This window comes from Mauremys mutica, chromosome 12, assembly GCF_020497125.1.
Source record: "Mauremys mutica isolate MM-2020 ecotype Southern chromosome 12, ASM2049712v1, whole genome shotgun sequence".
Taxonomy (NCBI): domain Eukaryota; kingdom Metazoa; phylum Chordata; order Testudines; family Geoemydidae; genus Mauremys; species Mauremys mutica.
Genome location: NC_059083.1, coordinates 41,992,190 through 42,011,628, shown reverse-complemented (window position 1 = coordinate 42,011,628; position 19,439 = coordinate 41,992,190). Strand labels below are relative to the sequence as shown.

Sequence of the window (19,439 nt, the reverse complement as noted above, 5' to 3'; positions counted from 1 at the left end):
TGATGGTTTTCCATGGAACGTCTTGGGATGGAACAAGGATTATATCACAGGGTGAGGTGTCAACACCCCTCTGCTTGAATTGCCCATCACCAAGACATATTATTCCATGGTGACTAACTTTTATTCCAAGTCCATAAAGCATACTTTCAATCTCAATACATTACTCCTTAAATATTAGCTGTACATACATCTCACAATGATTATGAAACTTCAAAAGTTATGCGCATTCTGTAGATACCTTACATGTTACTCTTATGGATCAATATTCTGCAAGATGTGTTTGGTGCAGTGAGTTTGTCAGGTCTGAGGTCAAAATTTTGGCAAAGAACAGGGGATCCTTTGCCAAGGAGCTTCTGTGTCACAAAGTCTTTTCTTTTCTGTTACTGAATATGCCCACTCCCAAGGGAACAGTTCGTTGCTCAGATAGAGTACAGTATCTTCCACTCCATTAACTACCTGGGATTATGTCAGTCTGCAAAATGAATTATTTTGAGAAGCTGGGACTGAACAGGAAAGATGGTTTTTCAACTTCTCAAAAGCCCTTTTGCAAGCCAGTGAATCCTCCTGGGGGCTACTGGCCTTAATTAAGTTAATGAGGGGAACTGCTACCATAGAAAACCCTGGTACAAATCAGCAGTAGTAAACAGCATGTCCCCAAAACCTTCAGACCTGTTTCTTTGTGGCTGGGATAGGGCATGCTTTGAGAGCCTGGATTTTGTCCACTAGGAGGCAGCCTTGGAGCTTCCATAAAATATATCCCAGTAGTGGCCTTCTCTTTTCCAGTCCTACACTTTGCAGAGTTTGCAGTATTGGAGCTGCTGTCATAATATGCTTTAAATCATTGAACGCTCTTCCATTTGGTGACCTTGTGGCAGAGACCTCATAGATGAGTTGTGCGAGCTGCATGGTTAGGTATGAACTTGCTGACATAATGCAGCATGCCTAGCAGCCTTTGAATTCACCTTTTAACATCAGGTGTCAGCCTGTTCAGTATTGCCTGAATCTTTGGTTCCCTTTGCTGTCAGTCTCTTGCCCAAGAAGGCTAGTTCCATGGTTTGAAATTAACATCATTTCAGTGTAAGAGTCTTAGTTCTTACAGTTTCCAGTACTCTCCTCTGTGCGGCCTGATGTTCAAAGGCAGTGTATCATCAATGAGCACTCTGACATCTGCCGGAGCTCCCAGCATTTGGCTTCCTGGACAGTGAAAGACTGAACCTCTACAGAAAGGCAGCTTAGTCTTCAGAAGCAGTATCTGCTAATCAGTGGGTAATCAGTGTGTTGAGAGTGTAGATCTTGGAGCACTCTCGAAGACAGAGGTCCCCAAAGTGTGGGGGCGTGGCCCCATATGGGGGCATGGAGGAACATCTGGGGGGGCACAGTGGGGGCCTGGGCCCTCCCCCACGGAAGTGTGGGGAGGGAGCGACACCCAGCCCTTCCCTGCCCCCAGCTCTGCTCTGGTCTCGCTCCCAGCTGCATCCCTGGCTCCACTCTGGGCCCTGTGCCAGCCCCCAGCCTCAGCGACTGGCCATGGCTCTGTTCCTGACCAGCGGCCGTGGCTGAGGCTGGGAGTGGAGCCACACCTGGCCGTGGACCTGGCTGCTAGCCCCCAACACAGTCTGGCTACGACTCCGGTTCTGCCCCCAGCCTCGGCTCCTGGCCACGGCCCCAGACCCACCCCCAGACCCAGCTCAGGGGGGAGGGAAAGGGGGCTGGCAGGGGAAAGGGAGAGGCACGACCTTCAAAAGTTTGAGGACCATTGGTCTAAGACAGGGGTCTCAAACACGTGGCCCGCGGGGCTCTTGCGTGTGGCCCACCAAGCTCCCCCCGCCTCTCTGCCTACCTGCGGGATTGCCCCCTGTGGCATTGCCAGCTGCTTCAGACAGCGGTGCAGGGCTCGCAGCACACCCCTTCGGTCGGGGGGGAGGGAGAGGGGGCAGCAGGCAGACAGCTCCTGCATTGCCTCCTTCCAGGCACCGCCCCTGCAGCTCCCATTGGCTGGGAACAGCGGCCAATGGGAGCTTCATGGGAGGTACCTAGAGGAGCGGCAAGAGCAGCGCAGGCACAGAACCCTGAGCCCCACCCCCTTCCCCCAGGGGCTGCAGGGACAGGGTTCCAGCTGCTTCCTGGAACGGAGCAGTGCGGGGGCCAGGGCAGGCAGGCAAGCAGGCAGCCTGCCCTGGCCCTGGTGCACGCCGCTGCCACCGCTTTAGGTAAGCGGTGCCGGGCTGGAGCCCACACCCTGCACCCCAACTCCCTGCCCTCAGCCCCCTGCCACATCCCACACCCCGACCCCCTGCCCTGAGCCCCCTGCCACATCCCAACCTCCTGCTCTTGAGCTCTCTGCCACATCCCACACCCCTCCTGCACCCCAACTCCCTGCCCTGAGCCCCCTGCCGCATCCCGCACCCCTCCTGCACTCCCTGCCCTGAGCCCCCTGCCGCACCCCTCACCCTCTTGCATCCTACCCACCGACGCCCTGCCCTGAGCCCCCTGCCGCACCCTGCACCCTTTCTGCACGCCCTGGGGGCAGTGTTGGGGTGGGGACTTCGGGGAAGGGGTTGGATGGGGCAGGGGTTGGATGGGGCAGGGAAGGTGTTGGAAGAGGTGGGTCAGAGGCAGAGCTTAATGGAAGTGGTGGAGTTGGGACGGGGCCAGAGGCAGCGAGGGGGGGGGTGTCAGTGATGCGGCCCTCGGTTCAATTCACTAGTCCTCATGTGGCCCTCGTGGTCATTTGAGTTTGAGACCCCTGGTCTAAGAGGATCTGCCACTACTTTGCCAATGCATCTAATTTGGTGAGGAGTTTGGCTCCTGCCATCTCAGATAGTTCACGTTTTGTGGCCAAGTGTACTTTTTCTGTTTTTGTTCAGTCTCCATCCTTTTCTCTCTAGTTACTAAGGAAGGAACCCGATCTGCTGGCTCTTCTATTCTCCAAATCATACCATTGACTGTCATGTTTCACAGCTCTTCCTCTACCCTCTTTCCTAAGGGGTGTGAAACGTCACATAGTATATACCATAGGTTCTGCACCTTCTTCTAACTGCCTAATGGCTGTTACTGGGAGGCACCTGTTTCTTGGGAATCCCTCTTCATTGCTGCTCTTAATACTTTCGTATCTGGTTCTGCCTTGTCTTCCTGTCTCTCTGAGGTTTACGCGTCCTCTTCATGAGACCAAACTCCTGACGCATGTGTAGGCCCAAGGCTGGGCTGGCCTCTGTACCACCACAAACTCTTGCTTTATCGTTTTCCATTTGCACTGAAGTGTCAGCGTTCACTCTTGCAACACTGGCATTGTTCCTCCATCATAGTCTTCACAGACGCTTTTGACTCTTCCACTTTTCCATGCTCCTTACATCTCTCTATTTCAGTTTGTGTTATTACATTTATTTGCGACCCAGTGTCTATCTTGCATCTTGCCAATCTTCCGAGTTTTCACCCTCCTCTATTTGCTTTAGAACAGCAGTTCCTCTTCACCCAAGGAATCCCTTTCTGCACTTAATACATGAACTTTCCTGCTTTCTGTGCACATTTTAGTATAATGGTTGGGTTTATTACAGTTTCTACATATCTGCCCAAATGCTGGCTATTTTCTATAATCAGACTGGTTGCCACATCACTGACGTTTCCTGCTTTCCATTTTTGTGTCCCTGGCCAGTTTAATTTCTGGGAACTTTTCTCTTGTTGGTTTAGCTATAGTAACCAAAGCAATATGCTCTGTGCTTCTCTCTAGCCCTTTTGTTTGCCTTTGTTTGTTCTGCTGCCTGGCCTGTACATAGGGCCCTTCGTTTTCAGTTTTAATTTAATTTAATTTTTCCCAAGATTTTATCAGTGTTTATTACCACAACAAAAACAGGTGAAAATCAGTGCAAAAAACTATTAATAATTTTTCTGGGTAAATATCGGGGTTTATTCTGGTGGACGGAAAGACTGGGGAGAAAAGCATTCAGTAAATTAATGCTTTGAATTCCATTCATCAGTGTGGTTTGCTGCAGAACTAAACCAGAACTCAAAACACAAGGCCACCTCTGCATTTAAGAAAACAACCCATCTCTAATCCCCAAAGAAGGCTTTTCATTTGAATAAACAGTTTACTGTTGTAGACTTAGAACTATTGGCCTATAACTATTTACATTTAATAATTGGGCCACACTGTTTGCAGTGCATATACTCAACTTCATCCCTTTCTCCTACTTTTGTTTTTTTTAAACTTTCGAATATTTCCTTGTGTTCTGTAACATATTCTGATACAGACTTTTGTTTTCTTCCCATTTTAGTGTGTCAGATCTTTAACCCGTTATCTGCTAACAGCTTGAAACGTGTACGGGGTGGGCATGAGATTCATCAGTACGTTCAGATGCGCACTTGCATGCCCGCCCGTTTATTGTGTGTATCTTCTAGATTAATACATAGCCTGACTTCAACAGGCAGCTTCGCATATATACACAGACTAATGTATGATCGTAATACATAGATCTCATGCCATGTATGGTATTTCCCCAATAAAACATGTTATTTTTTTATATATTTGAATGATACAAAAGTAGGGTGAAAATCAGAAAAAACGGAATAATACTTTTTGTAAAACCTGGGAATTTTTCAGTAAAAATCAGTTTAAACTGAAAATAAAGGGGCTTACCTAAACATATTGCCCTTTCTAGTGACAGATCCATCTCCCTTCATAACCATTCACAGCCTTTTTTAGTATTACACCCCAGGATAATTTGGTCTTTAATGAAAGAATCTTTTACAATCCCATAATCACAGGACTGACTTTTTAGCTTTAAAACTTTGACAAAACTTCTCTATTGTTTCTCCTTCATTCTGTGTTCTTGTCTTGACCCATCTCTCTCTCATAAGTAACATTTTTTTCTAAGAACACAATGAGCCTCAAACTTTTTTGATATTTCTGCACAACTTTCCTCTCTTTTTCTACCACCATTTGGGACTTCTGTGCCTGTCACAGTAAGGATCAAAGCAATCTTTGGCTTCGCCTCCACTTTATTTGTCCCTGTGGCTGACTTTCATAAGCAGCTCAAACGGCTGTTTGAATCCTTTTCAGGCATATCCTCTGATTCTCAGGGTGGGTGGAGAATTACTTGTAGTTGTAGAGGCTCTGGAGTGGCCATTGCAATGTGACCTCTCTCACTGGGTCTTCCAGCATGCTGGGTGCCTTCCACTGCTGGTACCATGTGGTATCTTTCTGATGAGCAGAGGTGTCAAGATAAATCCTTTATTATGGACACTATGTACAACATGCAATGAGGTAACCAAACTGCCAACTGCTTTGTATAGCTGCAGTCTGCAATTGTCCTGTCCTGAGCTGCTTTGTTTCTGCCCTCTCGCAGGAAAGGTGCCACAGGAAAACTAAAAAGACTTCAGGAAGTGGCACATCTCTATACTGACTAACGCACCGATCCTGCCAACCCCCTCTCCCCAAACTGAAACCATCCACCCCATAGTCGCTGACTTACAGAGATCCCCGGGGGTGCTCGACCCCCACTGTGCTCCAGGCCCCGCCCCCACCCCTTCCTCCAAGCCCCCACCCTGCCTCTTTCTGCCCCCCTTCTTCCACCTGTTCCTGCTTCTCCCCCTCCAATGCCTCCAGCACACCACGGAACAGCTGATTGCAGCAGGCAGGAGGCGTTGGGAGGAGGGGGAGGAACTGATCGGGGGGCCACAGGCAGGCGGGAGGCACTGTGGGGGAGGAAGAGGCACTGACCCATAGTGGGTACTTAGCAACCACTGGCAGCCCTATTTTTTTTTTCCCGTGGGTGCTCCAGCCCTGGAGTATCCATGGAGTTGGTGTCCATGCTCCACCCCCCCTTGCTCCTCTCCCAAGACTATCCTCAAAGGAAGCACGTTTACACTTTGCTTCAGGAGAGCACAGAGCCATTGCCCCGCTGTGAGTGCTCCCTTTGCCTCCTATCCTGTGTGGAGTTTCTGGTGGGAAATAAGGGAGTCCTTCACCTTGTAGCTTTTCCCACAGACAGAACAGCGATAGGGTGCCTCTCCTGTGTGGACTCTCTGATGTACGATAAGGGCTGAGCTCTGAGTGAAGCTTTTCCCGCACTCAGGGCAGTCATAAGGTTTCTGCCCTGTGTGGGTTCTCCGATGCCTAATAAGTCCCGAGCTCTGACTGAAGCCTTTCCCACAATCGATGCACTTGTAGGGTTTCTCTCCCGTGTGGGTTCTCCGATGTCTAATCAGGCCCGAGCTCTGACTGAAGTTTTTCCCACACTCCGTGCATTTGAAGGGCCTCTCTCCGACGTGGATTCTCTGGTGCGAAATGAGCTCCGAGCTCTGCTTGAAGCTTTTCCCGCAGTCAGCGCATTTATAGGCTCTCTCTCCAGTGTGGTTTCTCTGATGTACGATGAGGCTGAATCTTTGCTTGAAGCTCTTCCCGCAGTCGGTGCATTTGTAGGGTGTCTCTCCCGTGTGGATCCTCTGGTGTGAAACCAGATTGGTGCTCTGGGTGAAGCCTTTCCCGCAGTCATTGCATTTATAAGGGGTCTCTCCAGTGTGACTTCGGTGATGTACGATGAGGCTGAATCTTTGCTTAAAGCTTTTCCCACAGTCGGGGCATTTATAAGGGGTCTCTCCCGTGTGGATTCGCTGATGTTTACTGAGGTCTGATCTCTGCCTGAAGCTTTTCCCACACTCAAGGCATTTATAGGGTCTCTGCCCTGTGTGGATTCTCTCATGTATAATAAGATTTGATGTCTGAGTGAAGCTTTTCCCACATTCGGGGCAGTTATACGATTTCTTTTTAGTGTGGCTCTTCGGCTGGATCATGGTCTCTTTAGGATCCTCCAAACCTCCTCCTGGATGAGTGGATTCAGCCCGTCTCTTCCTTGGCTGGTTTCCCTTCTGCCTTTCTGACTTGTACCGACTCCCACAGGCTTCTCCTTGCTTGGGTCTCTGGGAAACATTTCCTTTGGATCTTCCCAATACCGTCCTGTGTGGTTCCACTTCCTCAGGACCTTCCTGCTCAGGATTCTCCTCCTTAATCTTACTCATCATCCCATCACCTGCTGGGCAAAGGAGAGAATCCAGACAGGAGTCATTCCCTGTGCCAGGGAGAAAAGGAACCTCAGAAAGGGGAATGGGAACATAAAAACATAAGAACGGCCATACTGGATCAGACCAAAGGATCATCTAACCCAGTATCCTGTCTACCGACAGTGGCCAATGCCAGGTGCCCCAGAGGGAATGAACAGAACAGATAATCATCAAGTGATCCATCCCCTGTCACCCATTCCCAGTTTCTGGCAAATCGAAGCTAGGGACACCATCCCTGCCCATTCTGGTTAATAGCCATAGATGGACCTATCTGCTATGAATTTATCTAGTTCTTTTTTGAACCCTGTTATAGTCTTGGCCTTCAAAACATCCCCTAGCAAAGAGTTCCACAGGTTGACTGTGCGTTATGTGAAGAAATACTTCCTTTTGTTTGTTTTAAACCTGCTGCCTGTTAATTTCATTTGGTGACCCTAGTTCTTGTGTTATGAGAAGCAATAAATAACACTTCCTTATTTAATTTCTCCACACCAGTCATGATTTTCTAGACCTCAATCATATCCCCCCTTAGTCATCTTTTTTTCAAGCTGAAAAGTCCCAATCTTATTAATCTCTCCTCATGTGACAGCCATTCCATACCCCTAATCATTTTTGTTGCCCTTTTCTGAACCTTTTCCATTTCCAATATATCTTTTTTGAGATGGAGCAACCACATCTGCACACTGTATTCAAGATGTGGACGTACCATGGATTTATATAGAGGCAATATGATCTTTTGTCTTATTATCTATCCCTTTCCTAAGGATTTCCCACTTTCTGTTCGCTTTTTTGACTCCTGCTGCACTTTGAGTGGATGATTTCAGAGAACAACCCACAATGACTCCAAGATCTCTCTCTTGAGTGGTAACAGCTCATTTTGACCCCATCATTTTATACGTATTAGGAAAGGGGGAAAATAAATCAAAATAATTGCTAAGGAGATCAAGCAATCAGGAGCTGAATTCCTCTCCCACCAAAAAAACAAACCCAAGAACCTCTCCCCAGAGGCAAGGAGAGACCAATCCAATGCCATTTCCCGAGTTAGAACTCTGAGGGACGGGAGCTACTGTGAGGTGTGAGCAAGGACGAGGAGGGGAATATTCAGCCCTGAGCAAATGGAACCACATGGAATAGTATTGGGAAGAACCAAAGGGAAAATTTCCCATAGTCCCAAATGGGGAGAAGCCTGTGAGAGTGAATGCAGGTCAGAGAGGCAGCAGAGAAATCAGCCAAGGAAACAGGGAGGTTTGGAGGACTTTAATGCAATCATGATCCAGCCATGAATCTTCACTAAAGAGAAACGATATGAACGTGCTGACTGTGGGAAAATCTTCAGTTGGAGCTCAAGCCTTATTAGCCACCAGATGGCCCATCAGACATTGCACTTGCAACAGAGGATTTTTCGGTACAATGATTATCTGAGTGGGAATTTCCACAGAGACCGCAGGCCTGATGCTTGCCCATGTGAGAGGACTGGGCCATATTAACTGTATCTGGAAGGCAAAGGCCACTGAACGAGTTATGAAGGTGGACCATAGGATGATGTAAGTGGGAATCACCCTTCACTATGAAGGTCAAGACCCTGGAGAAGAGACGTGTGCTCTCTTGGGTCACCAACAACATCTATGAAAAGAACCCCTCTTAGTTCCCGTTGAGTATGAAGAAGTGAAGACTCCATTCATTGGCTGTAGTTCCCTGCCCACTATGCTACTGTCTGAGAGAACTCTGTGGGCATCAAGAACCCTGACCAAGCTACTCCATTGCCTGGTTCCAGTAACTGCAGTCATGCGAGCCAAAGATCCCAAAGAACCATGCAGCAGGAGAACTGTGAACTCTTTTTTTGTCGTCATAAGGGAGGGATACTTGTTAGGGTCTTTATTGATGTTTCTGGGAAACGGCACCATTAATAGTTCCCTAAACTCCAAGTCTTCCATCTACATCATTGAATGCCACACATGAGAAAGACATGCTACTGGGCACTGCTATTGTTAGCTGTAAGGCTGGCTTGATAATCTCCTCTGTTGTGATATCACTTGTACAATGCACACACTTTGTATGTGTGTGAGTGAGCAGGGCTAAGAAGAGTAGAATAACACCTATCATGGTGAGATTTAAGAAATAAGTAGTAGCAGTGAAGCTGTGGATAAAAAAACCAATTTGGTCTCTGTACTTCCTTAAGACTAGCCAAGCTCAATTTACCACTCCTTGGTGGACTCTCTCGGTCAAGGTCTAAAGTAAAAAAACAAAAAACAAAAAAACCAAAACTCTTGTCCTACACTCACTAAACTGAGGGTGTGTCTACATTTAAAATGGTGCCACTATGGCACTTCAGTGTAGACGCAACCTACGCCAATGGGAGGGGTTCTCCCATCGGCGTAGGTAATCCACCTCCCCAAGAGGTGGTAGCAAGGTTGACAGAATTATTTAATCAACCTAGCTCTCTTTACACTAGGATTTAAGTTTTCCTTTTGTCAACCTCAGGATTCGATTAGCTGCTGCATTAACCTGACATTATAAATGGATAATCCCAGCTAATGTCTTTGTTAACCCATCGATGTACTGAGTAAGGCCAGGTCTACACTAGAAACCTAGGGAGGTGGTGGAATCTCCATTCTTAGAGATCTTTAAGGCCTGGTTTGACAGAGCCCTGGCTGGGATGATTTAGTTGGGGTTGGTCGAGCTTTGAGCAGGGAGTTGGACTAGATGACCTCCTGAGGTCTCTTCCAACCCTAATCTTCTATGATTCTTACATTGGTTTAACTATGGCGCTCAGGGATGTGAAAAATCCATACCCCTTTGTGACCTCACCCCCAGTGTAGACAAGACAGGAGAATTCCCCTGTCGACATAGCTACTACCTCTTGGGGTAGCTATAAAGCGATACAGTGGTTTAGCTGCATTGGTGAAGTGGTTTAACCATAAACCGGCCTTAAGTCTCAATAATGACCTTAATTTGATCATTGCATTGTTTAATTTTAAATTAGTTGAGTGAAGTTATGGTAGTTTTAGCCTCAGGGTTTAATTTATTATTTCCTTGCTTATCTTTTCTAATGAAACCCACAAAAAGTACGCAGCACGGGTTTATTCTTTCCAGTTGCAACATGGGTACAGAATCACAATGAATAAATTAGCTGAGCTACCCGAGACCCCCGACAAAAAGGGCTGAGAAGTGAGCTATTCTTTATAAGGGGTGGTGGTGAATAAGGAAGGCAACATATCCGGTTAGGGGCACTTTACATCCAACCCAAGAGCTTAAGAACTGAGGAAATTCCTGGGATATCAGAGAAGACAAGAGATATAAAACAAATGTTTTATTTGGAGTTTGTCTGGAAAGAAGAAACCTATTGAGGTAAAAACTTCAGTGAGAGATAAAGACTTCCTTGACACCTGAAATTCCAGAAACATGAGACCGCATCGTGCCCCACTCATCAAGAAACAAGGAGAAAATCCCTCCAACTGCAGTTATTACAGGAATAATCACAGGGCATATCTACATTACAAAATTAAGTCGACCTAACTTATGTCAGCATACGGCTGTTCAGTAATTAGATTGTTTGAACGTGACACTTTGCTCATAGCTCCTCCCGATACCCTCCCATGTGGTTCCACTTGCTCAGGACCTCCCTGCTAAAGATTCTCGTCCTTGTCCTCAATCACCGTCCCAACAGCTTCTGGGACAGTCAGGGGATCCAGACATTCTCTGGGCTGGGGGAAAGGGAACCTCAGAAAGAAGAATGGGGAAGGGGAGGAAGTAAACTGAATAACTGCTGGGGAGATTAAGAATCAGGAGCTGAATCCTGCCCCCCAAATCGTTCTTCAGAAGACAGAGAGGAGGGAAGCAATTTTGCCCCCACATATCACCTGAACTCTCAGAGGGAAGAGAGCTACTGCCAGGTGCCACTCAGGATGGGTGGGAAGCCAAGCATGAGGGCTGCCAAGAGGATACAACATTCTGACCTGGGTGAGATGAGGCAGAGGAGCGAATGGGGCCTTTGTGGGAATTCCAGCTGTTTACATCAATGATGGATGGTTTCTGTATCACTTTAAGCAATTCCTCACCTGTGAGGGTGTTCCTCAGGGTCACACTTTCCTCAGAGTTCTGAGAGTCTGGGACCCACAGCTCTTTTCTCCATTTCCTCCAGGAGATCATGTCAGGCTTGGGAATTGAAAATCCTGCTCCCAGGAAAGAAAACAGGCAAGATCAAGGCTTCACAGTTGTGTAGTACCTTACATTTGTCTTTGTTGAATTTCATTTTGTCTGTAGCCCCATTCTCCAATTTATCAAGATCCCTCTGAATTTTAGCTCTGTCTTCCAAAGTATTTGCAACCCTCCCTAGCTTTGCATCATCTGCAAATTAGATGTGTACACTCTCTATTTCTAAATCCAGGTCATTAATAAAGGATGTTAAATAACACCGGACCCAGAACAGATCCCTGTGGAACCCCACTTGAGACCTCCCCCTAACTGGACATCATTCTATTAATAGTTACTCTTTGGTTGTGGGTATTTAACCAATTATGTATCCACTTGATGGTAGTTCTGCCAAGCCCACATTTCTCCAGTTTACCTGTCAGAATGTCTTGTGGAACTGGGTCAAAAGCCTTGCTAAAGTCCAGGTATATTATGTCCACCACATTTCTCCCATCCACCCAACCTTGTCAAAGAAAGAAAGAAAGCTGGTCTGGCAGGATTTGTTCTTGGTAAATCCATGCTGGCTGCTAGTGATCACTCCTTCGTTCTCCAGGTATTTGCAAATTGAATGTTTTATACATTGCTCTAGTAGCTTTCCAGGTATTGAAGTCAGGCTGACTGATCTATAGTTCCCCGGCTCCAACTTTTAATGATGGCCACTATGTTAGCCCTTCTCCAGTCTTCCGGGACCTCTCCTGTTATCCATGAGTTTGCAAATATTATTGCCAGTGACTGAAATTTCTGCAGCTAATTCCTTCAGCACTCTGTTGACTTGAACTGATTGAGATTAGTCACAAGATCTATGATGTGTTCTCTGTTTATCTTGATCTGCATACTATTGTCTATAGTAACTTCACTAGTCATCTGGTCCTGTTATTTTTTGTGAGAAGACAGAAGCAAAGTAGGCATTGAGCAGTTCTGCCTTCCCATCATCTTCCGTTACCAACTCACCTTCTCCATTGAGCAGCGGACCCACATCATCCCTGATCTTTCTTTTTGTCTGACATACACCTCTACCTCGATATAACGCAGTCCTCGGGAGCCAAAAAAATCTTATCGCATTATATAGAACTTGCTTTGATCCACCGGAGTGCGCAGCCCCGCCCCCCCGGAGCACTGCTTTACCGCATTATATCTGAATTCATGTTATATCGGGTTGCATTATATCGAGGTAGAGGTGTATTTGTAGAACTCCTTCTTGTTGTCTCCAACATTCCTTGCCAGCTGTAACTCATTCTTTGCCTTGGCTTTCCTGATTTGGCCCTTACACTCACACATGCTATTCCCATGTGTATACTTCCTTGGTGACATGCCCCTCCTTCCATTCCCTGCCTGTATCCCTTTTGGCTTTTAGATACTAAAAAGCTTCTTGTGCAGCCCCATTGACCTCCTGTGGCTCTTCTTATATTTCCTTTGCATGGGAATAGCTTGATGTTGAGTATCTAGTATTACATCTTTTAGGAACTGCCAGCCCCCTTCAACTTCTTTTCTTCCCAATTAGTCTCTCCATGGGACCTTGCCTAATATTTCTCTGAGTTGGCTGAAATCCACCTTTCTGAAGTCTAGTGTCCTTGGTTTGCTGGTCCTCCTTTCCTTAGGATCTTGAATTCTATCAGATCATGATCTCTTCTTCCCAAGTTCCTGACCACCTTCAGGTTCGCAACTAATTCATCCCTGTTGGTCAAAACCAGATCCAAAAGGGATGACCCCCGAGTTGTTTTCTTAACTTTCTGAACCAGAAAGCTGTCCCCTACATACGCTAAGAAATTGCAGGACACACTATGTTTTGCTGTATTAGTCTTCCAAGTAGATATCAGGGAAGTTAAAAGCCCCCACCAGTACTAACTCGCAGGTTAGCTAATCCTGTTACCTGTTTGGAAAATGCCTCATCCACTTCCTCTTCCTGATTTGGTGATCTATAATAGACCCCCCACACACCATAACATTGCTATTGTTCTTTTCTCTTTTATCCTCACCCACATACCCCTGGTTAAGAACCACTGTACTAACTAATTGAGGGCATGTGACCCCCCCCCGGAGGTATGCAGAGGTCTTCCAAGGGGTACATCAGCTCATCTAGATACTTACCTAGTTTTACAACAGTCTACATAAAAAGCACTAGCAAAGTCAGTACAAACAATTTTCATTCAGACAATGACTTGTTTATACTGCTCTATGTACTATACACTGCAATGTAAGTACAATATTTCCAGTGGATTTATTTTATAATTATATGGTAAAAATGAGAAAGGAAGCAATTTTTCAGTATCAGTGGGCTGTGACACTTTTGTACTACATGCATCCGATGAAGTGGATATTCACCCACAAAAGCTCATGCTCCAGTACGTCTGTTAGTCTATAAGGTGCCACAGGACTCTTTGCTGCTTTTGTACTTTTATGTCTGATTCTGTAAGCACGTCATTTTTAAGTAAAGGGGAACTTGGGGTATGCAAGTCAAATCAGACTCCTGCCAGGGGTACAGTAGTCTGGGAAGGTTGAGAGCCAGTACATTAGTATATATCACCTATGCATATAGCTAGCTAAACCCTCATACAGTCCCCTGCACTCCCATAGACTGTGTATAGACCCAACATCCCTATACATATACAGCTCCTTGCACTTCTCCAGCACCTTCACAAGCTCGCATCTGGCAACCTGCCACTGAACAGGAAAGGAGACTGCTGGCAGAGGGGGCAATCCCCCAATAGAGCATGTAGCCGCCCATCCTGGAGAAATGATTAGTAATGACTCCTGCATAGGCATATAGCAAAGCCAACACATTGGTAGCACAGACACCATGGCCTATGGAGCCTACTGATGCACTGGGGACATCTGGTACATTTCTACAGCACATATAGCCACACAGCCCCTGGCACCACTCTGCAGCACCCACAGTCACATACATAGGCATCTCCTTCTAAGGGCAAGAGGCAAGGGCAAGAGATATCTCTGCCCATGTGAGTGCATACATAGATGTGCTCCAGCAAGGCACATCACCCTGTGTGTGTCTCTATTCCTATAGCTCCTATACACCTACCCACCTGAGACGCAGCAGTGTCTCCTATTTCTATAGGACAGTGGCTCTCAGTGAAGGGTCTGGGGCCGGATGGGGAGCCATGAGCAGGTTTCAGGGGCTCTGCCGAGCAGGACCAGTGTTAAGACTCGCTGGGGCCCAGGACAGAAAGCCAAAGCCCCACTGCCTGGGTCTGAAGCCCGGGGTCCTGAGCCCTGCCACACGGGGCTGATGGGGAAACCTGAACAATGTAGCTTTGCAGGGCCCCTTGTGGCATGGGGCTCTGGGCATCTGCCCCACTTGCTACCCCCCAACGCCATCCCTGACTTTTATATGCAGAAAACCAGTTGTTGTGGCACAGGGGGGTCATGGAGTTTTTACAGCATGTGTGTATGGGAAGGGGGGTGGCTCAGAGAGGTTGAGAACCCCGGCTCTAGCATCTACAGACCAACACTGCACAGCAGATACTCACATTCACGAGTTCCCATTTCCTTTAAAAAAGCTGAGGGGGGGGGGGTTGAATCAGAGCTAGTGTGCCATGTTCGCCAGGGGCTGCTTTGCTCTCTGTGGTCCTTACCTGCTGGCCCTCAAAACCTAATACCTGAGCACCAGTTTTAAAAAATTATTTATCCTCCCAATACCCCCGAGTGACAGGAGAGCGCCATTCTCCCCATTTGACATGTGGGAAACTGAGGCACCGAACCCTTAAGCTCTGGTTGATACTAGAGAAGTTACACTAGTATAATAATGTCACCTAGGGGGTGCGATTTTTTACCTATATATTTATGCTGCTATAAACTCTACCATGGATGCAGCCATGCCCAAAATAGCTCCAACCCAGCACAGTCCGGTTAACTTCCCACACCTAACCTAGCTCCGCATTTATTTCTCCTGCGGCTCCCCAGCTTCATTATACTCTCTCTCCCCGCCCCCCACCCCCCGGCCATTGTCCCTTTCCCAGGGGCACTCGCTCTCCCATAGCTGGATCAGTTCTTACCTGCAGGCTCAAGGGCTGGGTCCAGCCCCCGCAGAGAGTCCCCCCGGCTGGGCACAGAGGGGCGCTAGGGAAGGGCTCTCCCCGCACACACCCCGCTGGGGAGCAGCAGCGGCTCGGCCGGGCTCCCGGCTCACGATGGAGGCAGCAACAACTTCAAACAGCTCGAGTTAGGAGCAACTGCAATGCAGGAGCCGCAGTCGCTCATCCCTGGGATTACAGTTATTCATGATTAGGATTATTTGCAAAGCAGACGCACCTAGGAGCCCATATCTCTGCCTCCCCCCTGCCAACACCAGCTACAACCCGCCGCTCTCAGCTGATCCAGCCCCTTCCTGTGCCCCTCGATACCAACCCGGGCTGCAGCCCTCCCTGGGGCTGGGACAAGCGGCAGGCAATGCCCAGAGCATCTGTCTGCAGAGATTAGGGGTCCCCTGGGGGGAAGTGGCGTGTGAAAGGGCCTACAGCCCCCTGCTCACCCCCACAGGCTGCAGAACAATCAGATCCTCCCAAAAGGGGAGGGCGCGGGAATGTGCAGGGATCCGAGCATGCTCAGTAACATCTGCTGAAGCCCGCTGCCCTCGGAATCTGCTCCCTGCTATACAGTACATGGGAGCCGAGCTAAGGGGGAGGGGAGGGGTGCGCAGGATTAGGTGGGTGAAATAGGTGGAGAGAGGCAGGGCTTGCCGGGCTGATCCCCCGCACCGCTAGGTTGGGTAATTCCTAGTCCGTCTCCTGGCACCTCTGGACTTGCGGGTTTTAGCCTTGCCCTCCCCCCCGCAGCCACACTCCCTGTGTTCATCCCCCTTAACAATAGCCCCCGTGACTCCATGTAAATCCCTGCACTTTTCCTGCATCCTCTGCCCAGCTCCTCATCTGAGGAGCCCCCCTCCACAGTGCACCCCCCCTGTGAGGAGGGGTGGGAAGGGAGAGCCTGTCTGTGCTGGACAGGCAGAAAGACAGGAAGCCCCTGATTTAACAACACAGATGAGCTGCCACCTGCTCATTTTACAGCTAGATTAACAGAAAGCTGGCACCCGGTCCGTTCAGCCAGAGGTGGCGATACTGGTGAAATTCCGGCCCCACTGAAATTGATGGGAGTTGTCAAACCGGCTTCAAGGGAGCCAGGATTTTACTGCATGATTAGAGGTAGGCTCACAAAAGAACTTATTTGTGGATCAATCAATCTGAAAGGCAGCCTGGCTGAGTGGCTAAAATCTAGCTCTAGCCAGGCTGCCTTTCAGATTGATTGTTCATGCATCTGACAATGTGGGTATTCACCCAGGAAAGCTCATGCTCCAATACATGTTAGTCTATAAGGTGCCACAGGACTCTGCTGCTTTTACAGACAGGGCTGGCTCTACAGTTTTCGCTGCCCCAAGCAGCTCACTGAATTGCCGCCACGGGCGGCGGGGGCAGTCCGTGTGCCCTTAGGGTGGCAGGCGCGTTTCCGCGGCGGCGGCAATTCAGCAGCAGCTTCTATGTTTAGCTGAAGCCGCCACGGACAGCTAAACATAGAAGCTGCTGCTGAATTGCCGCCACCGCAGAAACGCGCCTGCCACCCTAAGGGCACACGGACTTCCCCCACTGTCCCCAGTGGCAATTCGGCGCTCTGCTTGGGGGCAAAACAAGGGGGACTGCCGCCTCTTGCAGATTGCCACCCCAAGCACCAGCTTGGAATGCTGGTGCCTGGAGCCGGCCCTGTTTACAGATCCAGACTAACACGGCTACCCCTCTGATACTTACCTCTAACCAGTTCACCACACTGTCTTCCCAGCACCAGGGATAGCATTCCTGATCTCCTGTTATCTATTGCCACGACTGCTGCTGGGTGTATCTATTTTCCAAACATCCTCATGAGGCTATGGCATGTTCTGGGAGGCGAGTGATGACACAGACCCCTTCACAGAGGATCCCTGCAGCTGATTGGTTTTGGTGTCACAGCTAAATATGACTGGTTGCTCTTGGTGCTGTTACTTTTGGTAGTTTGTCCAGCACCATTGGGCTCCTTACCTGAGATCTCAGCACTGTTAAACAGATGAACTTCCCAAATGCATGGAACACATGATAGTCAAATGATACCAGGGTGTATGTGGGGGATGGGCATCAACCATGGCTCTTGCTGGGTAGTTCTTCATTTATCTGTGGTAACCGCTTCTGGCAGTGAGAGTCTGGTAAATACCTTGAGCCCTATTCCTACCTGTTGGGGCTGGGCGAATCTGGGGCTAGAAATTTGGCTCCTGGATGAACCTCCCAGCAAGTCCCTGAAAATCCCCTACCTGAGTTGTCTCCACTGCAGCCACTGGGAGGAAGGGATGGTCTGGAGCTAAACATGAACCTTATGCTGCCACCTATCAGGGTGAGAAGGAGGTTTGGGGGACTTCAGAAGGGGCTTTCAGGGTTACAGTGACCGGACAGCTTTCACAGAGCACCGTACATTTATTTTAGGACAAAAACATTACAGAGAACACATATCATACAACATGCATGCTAGCTTATCAGCTGTCAGCCGTCTTCCACAGGGAGACCCTCTTAGCTTTCCAGTCCTTCCAGCAGCGTTTTGCCCTCTTGGCTACAATCTCATAACAAGGAATTTCAATCAGTTCAGGACGGCCCTTTATACCATAAGCTCCTTCTTTGCCTCATGGGCCTCCTGAACCTGGTCAGAGCCAGTCTATGCAATTCTTCCCAGGAGGTGGTGCTGCTCTTGGGCTGTTTACCTGCCCTGGGATCTTCAGTAATTAACCACCACTAGATTTAGTTCCTGGAGAAGCTCAGTTATTCCCTCCCCCGCTCCATAGGGCAATCTTATAATCCCTACTTCCCAAAGGTACATACAACATTTACAGATACAAAATGCTAATTGCACATATTACAATAGTCTTTTATGTTTCCATGCTTCCAAGGCCTTGCATCTGTCATGGAGGGTGTTAGATTAAAGCCGCCTCCTTCGGTCTCCTGCTGCAGGATTAACTAAAAGCAATTCTTTCTTTCGTTAGCCTCAGGATTTGAGTACCTGTGGTATTCATTCGATTTGAAATTGGTTACATAAACCGCCAGCATTGTTAATCCAGTGATGTATTGACTCAATCTCAGTTATAAATTTGAAACAATACCATGATCAACTCCGTCTGAGTTGAGTGAAGTTATAGTAGTTTTAGCCTCAGTTATAGGTTTGTTTAATCTACATATTTGCTTGATTATATTTTCTAATAAAATCCATGCAAAGTACCCAGCACTCACTTGTTTTTTTCGAATTGCAACGTGGTCCAGAAACACAAAAAAGGTAAATTAGCCAAGGTCTCTGAGAGCTGCATGGCCCTCTCCTGAAATTAAACCTTTAGCCCTCACTAGAGACGTCAGCAGAAGGGCTGGGGAGTAAGTGATTCCTCCTCAGGAAGGAAACTGAACAGGTCTGGGCAACTTTTCCCCTGGCCCTAGAGCCCAAAAATGAAGAAAATTCCTGGGGGACCAGGACAGACCAGGAATGTTTTATTAGACAGTTATTTGGGCAAAAAAGAAACCTACTGAGGTAAAAACGTCAAAGAGACAAAGACTCCCTGAAACTTGAAACAGACCCATGAGAGTCCATCTCCCCAACCCTCTGTCCACAGAGGAGGGGAGAATCCCTTCCCAGGAAGCTATTTCAGGCATAATCCCCTGCCTGAGCTAACTCAGGAAAACCATCCCCCAACAGAGAGAGCTGGGAAGGGACAGGAGAGTGTCAGAGAATAATACAATACAGTAATAATAATGACATTTCCCCTCTCTTGGCACCTCTGTCCTCCTGAGCCACTGAGCACCCCGTGATCAGCGACCCCTCATGAAGGTGGGCATCGGCTATTACCCCCATTGTAGAGATGGAAGGAATGGACCCACAAAGAGGAAAGGAAGTGACTGAACCATGATCGCACGAGGGGACACTAGCAGAACTGGGTTTTGAACCCAGGAGCCCTGATTGCCAGGCTCTCTAACCTCACTCCACTCAGATTTGAGACTAGATCCCAGGAGTCCAGAGAACCGATAGCCCCTGATCTATTACGCCGTCCTGCCCACACCGGAACAGCAGAATCCTTTCAGGGGAATGTATTCCTATGAGTTTTCCGATCTCCGTCCCCTGCCTCCCTGCAGCTGCAGAGACGTCAAATAAATTGAGCATCACTCCGACATCTTGTCCCTTCAGATTGG

The 19,439-nt window shown here is 48.2% G+C and overlaps 2 protein-coding genes across 5 annotated transcripts in view; one reads left to right on the top strand and one right to left on the bottom strand.

The window, feature by feature from the left end:
• The window catches only part of LOC123345053 (zinc finger protein 883-like), a 902,586-nt gene that overhangs the window by 48,113 nt on the left and 835,034 nt on the right, over positions 1-19,439 (top strand). The gene's annotated exons all lie outside the window — the stretch shown is intronic.
• LOC123345061 (zinc finger protein 501-like) lies at positions 5,594-15,756 on the bottom strand. Of its 4 annotated transcripts, none has more exons than XM_044981684.1 (4): positions 15,731-15,756; positions 15,255-15,461; positions 11,112-11,225; positions 5,594-7,028 (listed from the first exon to the last, which is right to left on the bottom strand). In XM_044981684.1, exons 3-4 carry the CDS (start codon positions 11,200-11,202, stop codon positions 5,920-5,922), a joined length of 1,200 nt encoding a protein of 399 aa, XP_044837619.1. In that variant the 5' UTR covers positions 11,203-11,225; positions 15,255-15,461; positions 15,731-15,756; the 3' UTR covers positions 5,594-5,919. The 4 variants fall into 4 exon arrangements, with proteins under 4 accessions (XP_044837619.1, XP_044837618.1, XP_044837621.1 ...); XM_044981683.1 differs by lacking the exon at positions 15,731-15,756 and adding an exon at positions 15,607-15,723; XM_044981686.1 differs by lacking the exon at positions 15,731-15,756 and adding an exon at positions 15,607-15,723 and having other exon boundaries at positions 5,594-7,025.

Bases quoted from the DNA above. Each gene is read 5' to 3' on its own strand.
- LOC123345061 (XM_044981684.1), bottom strand. From the start codon at position 11,202: ATGATCTCCTGGAGGAAATGGAGAAAAGAGCTGTGGGTCCCAGACTCT. The intron at 7,029-11,111 runs GTGAGGAATTGC...TCCTTTGCCCAG, and splicing joins CCTGAGGAACACCCTCACAG to CAGGTGATGGGATGATGAGT.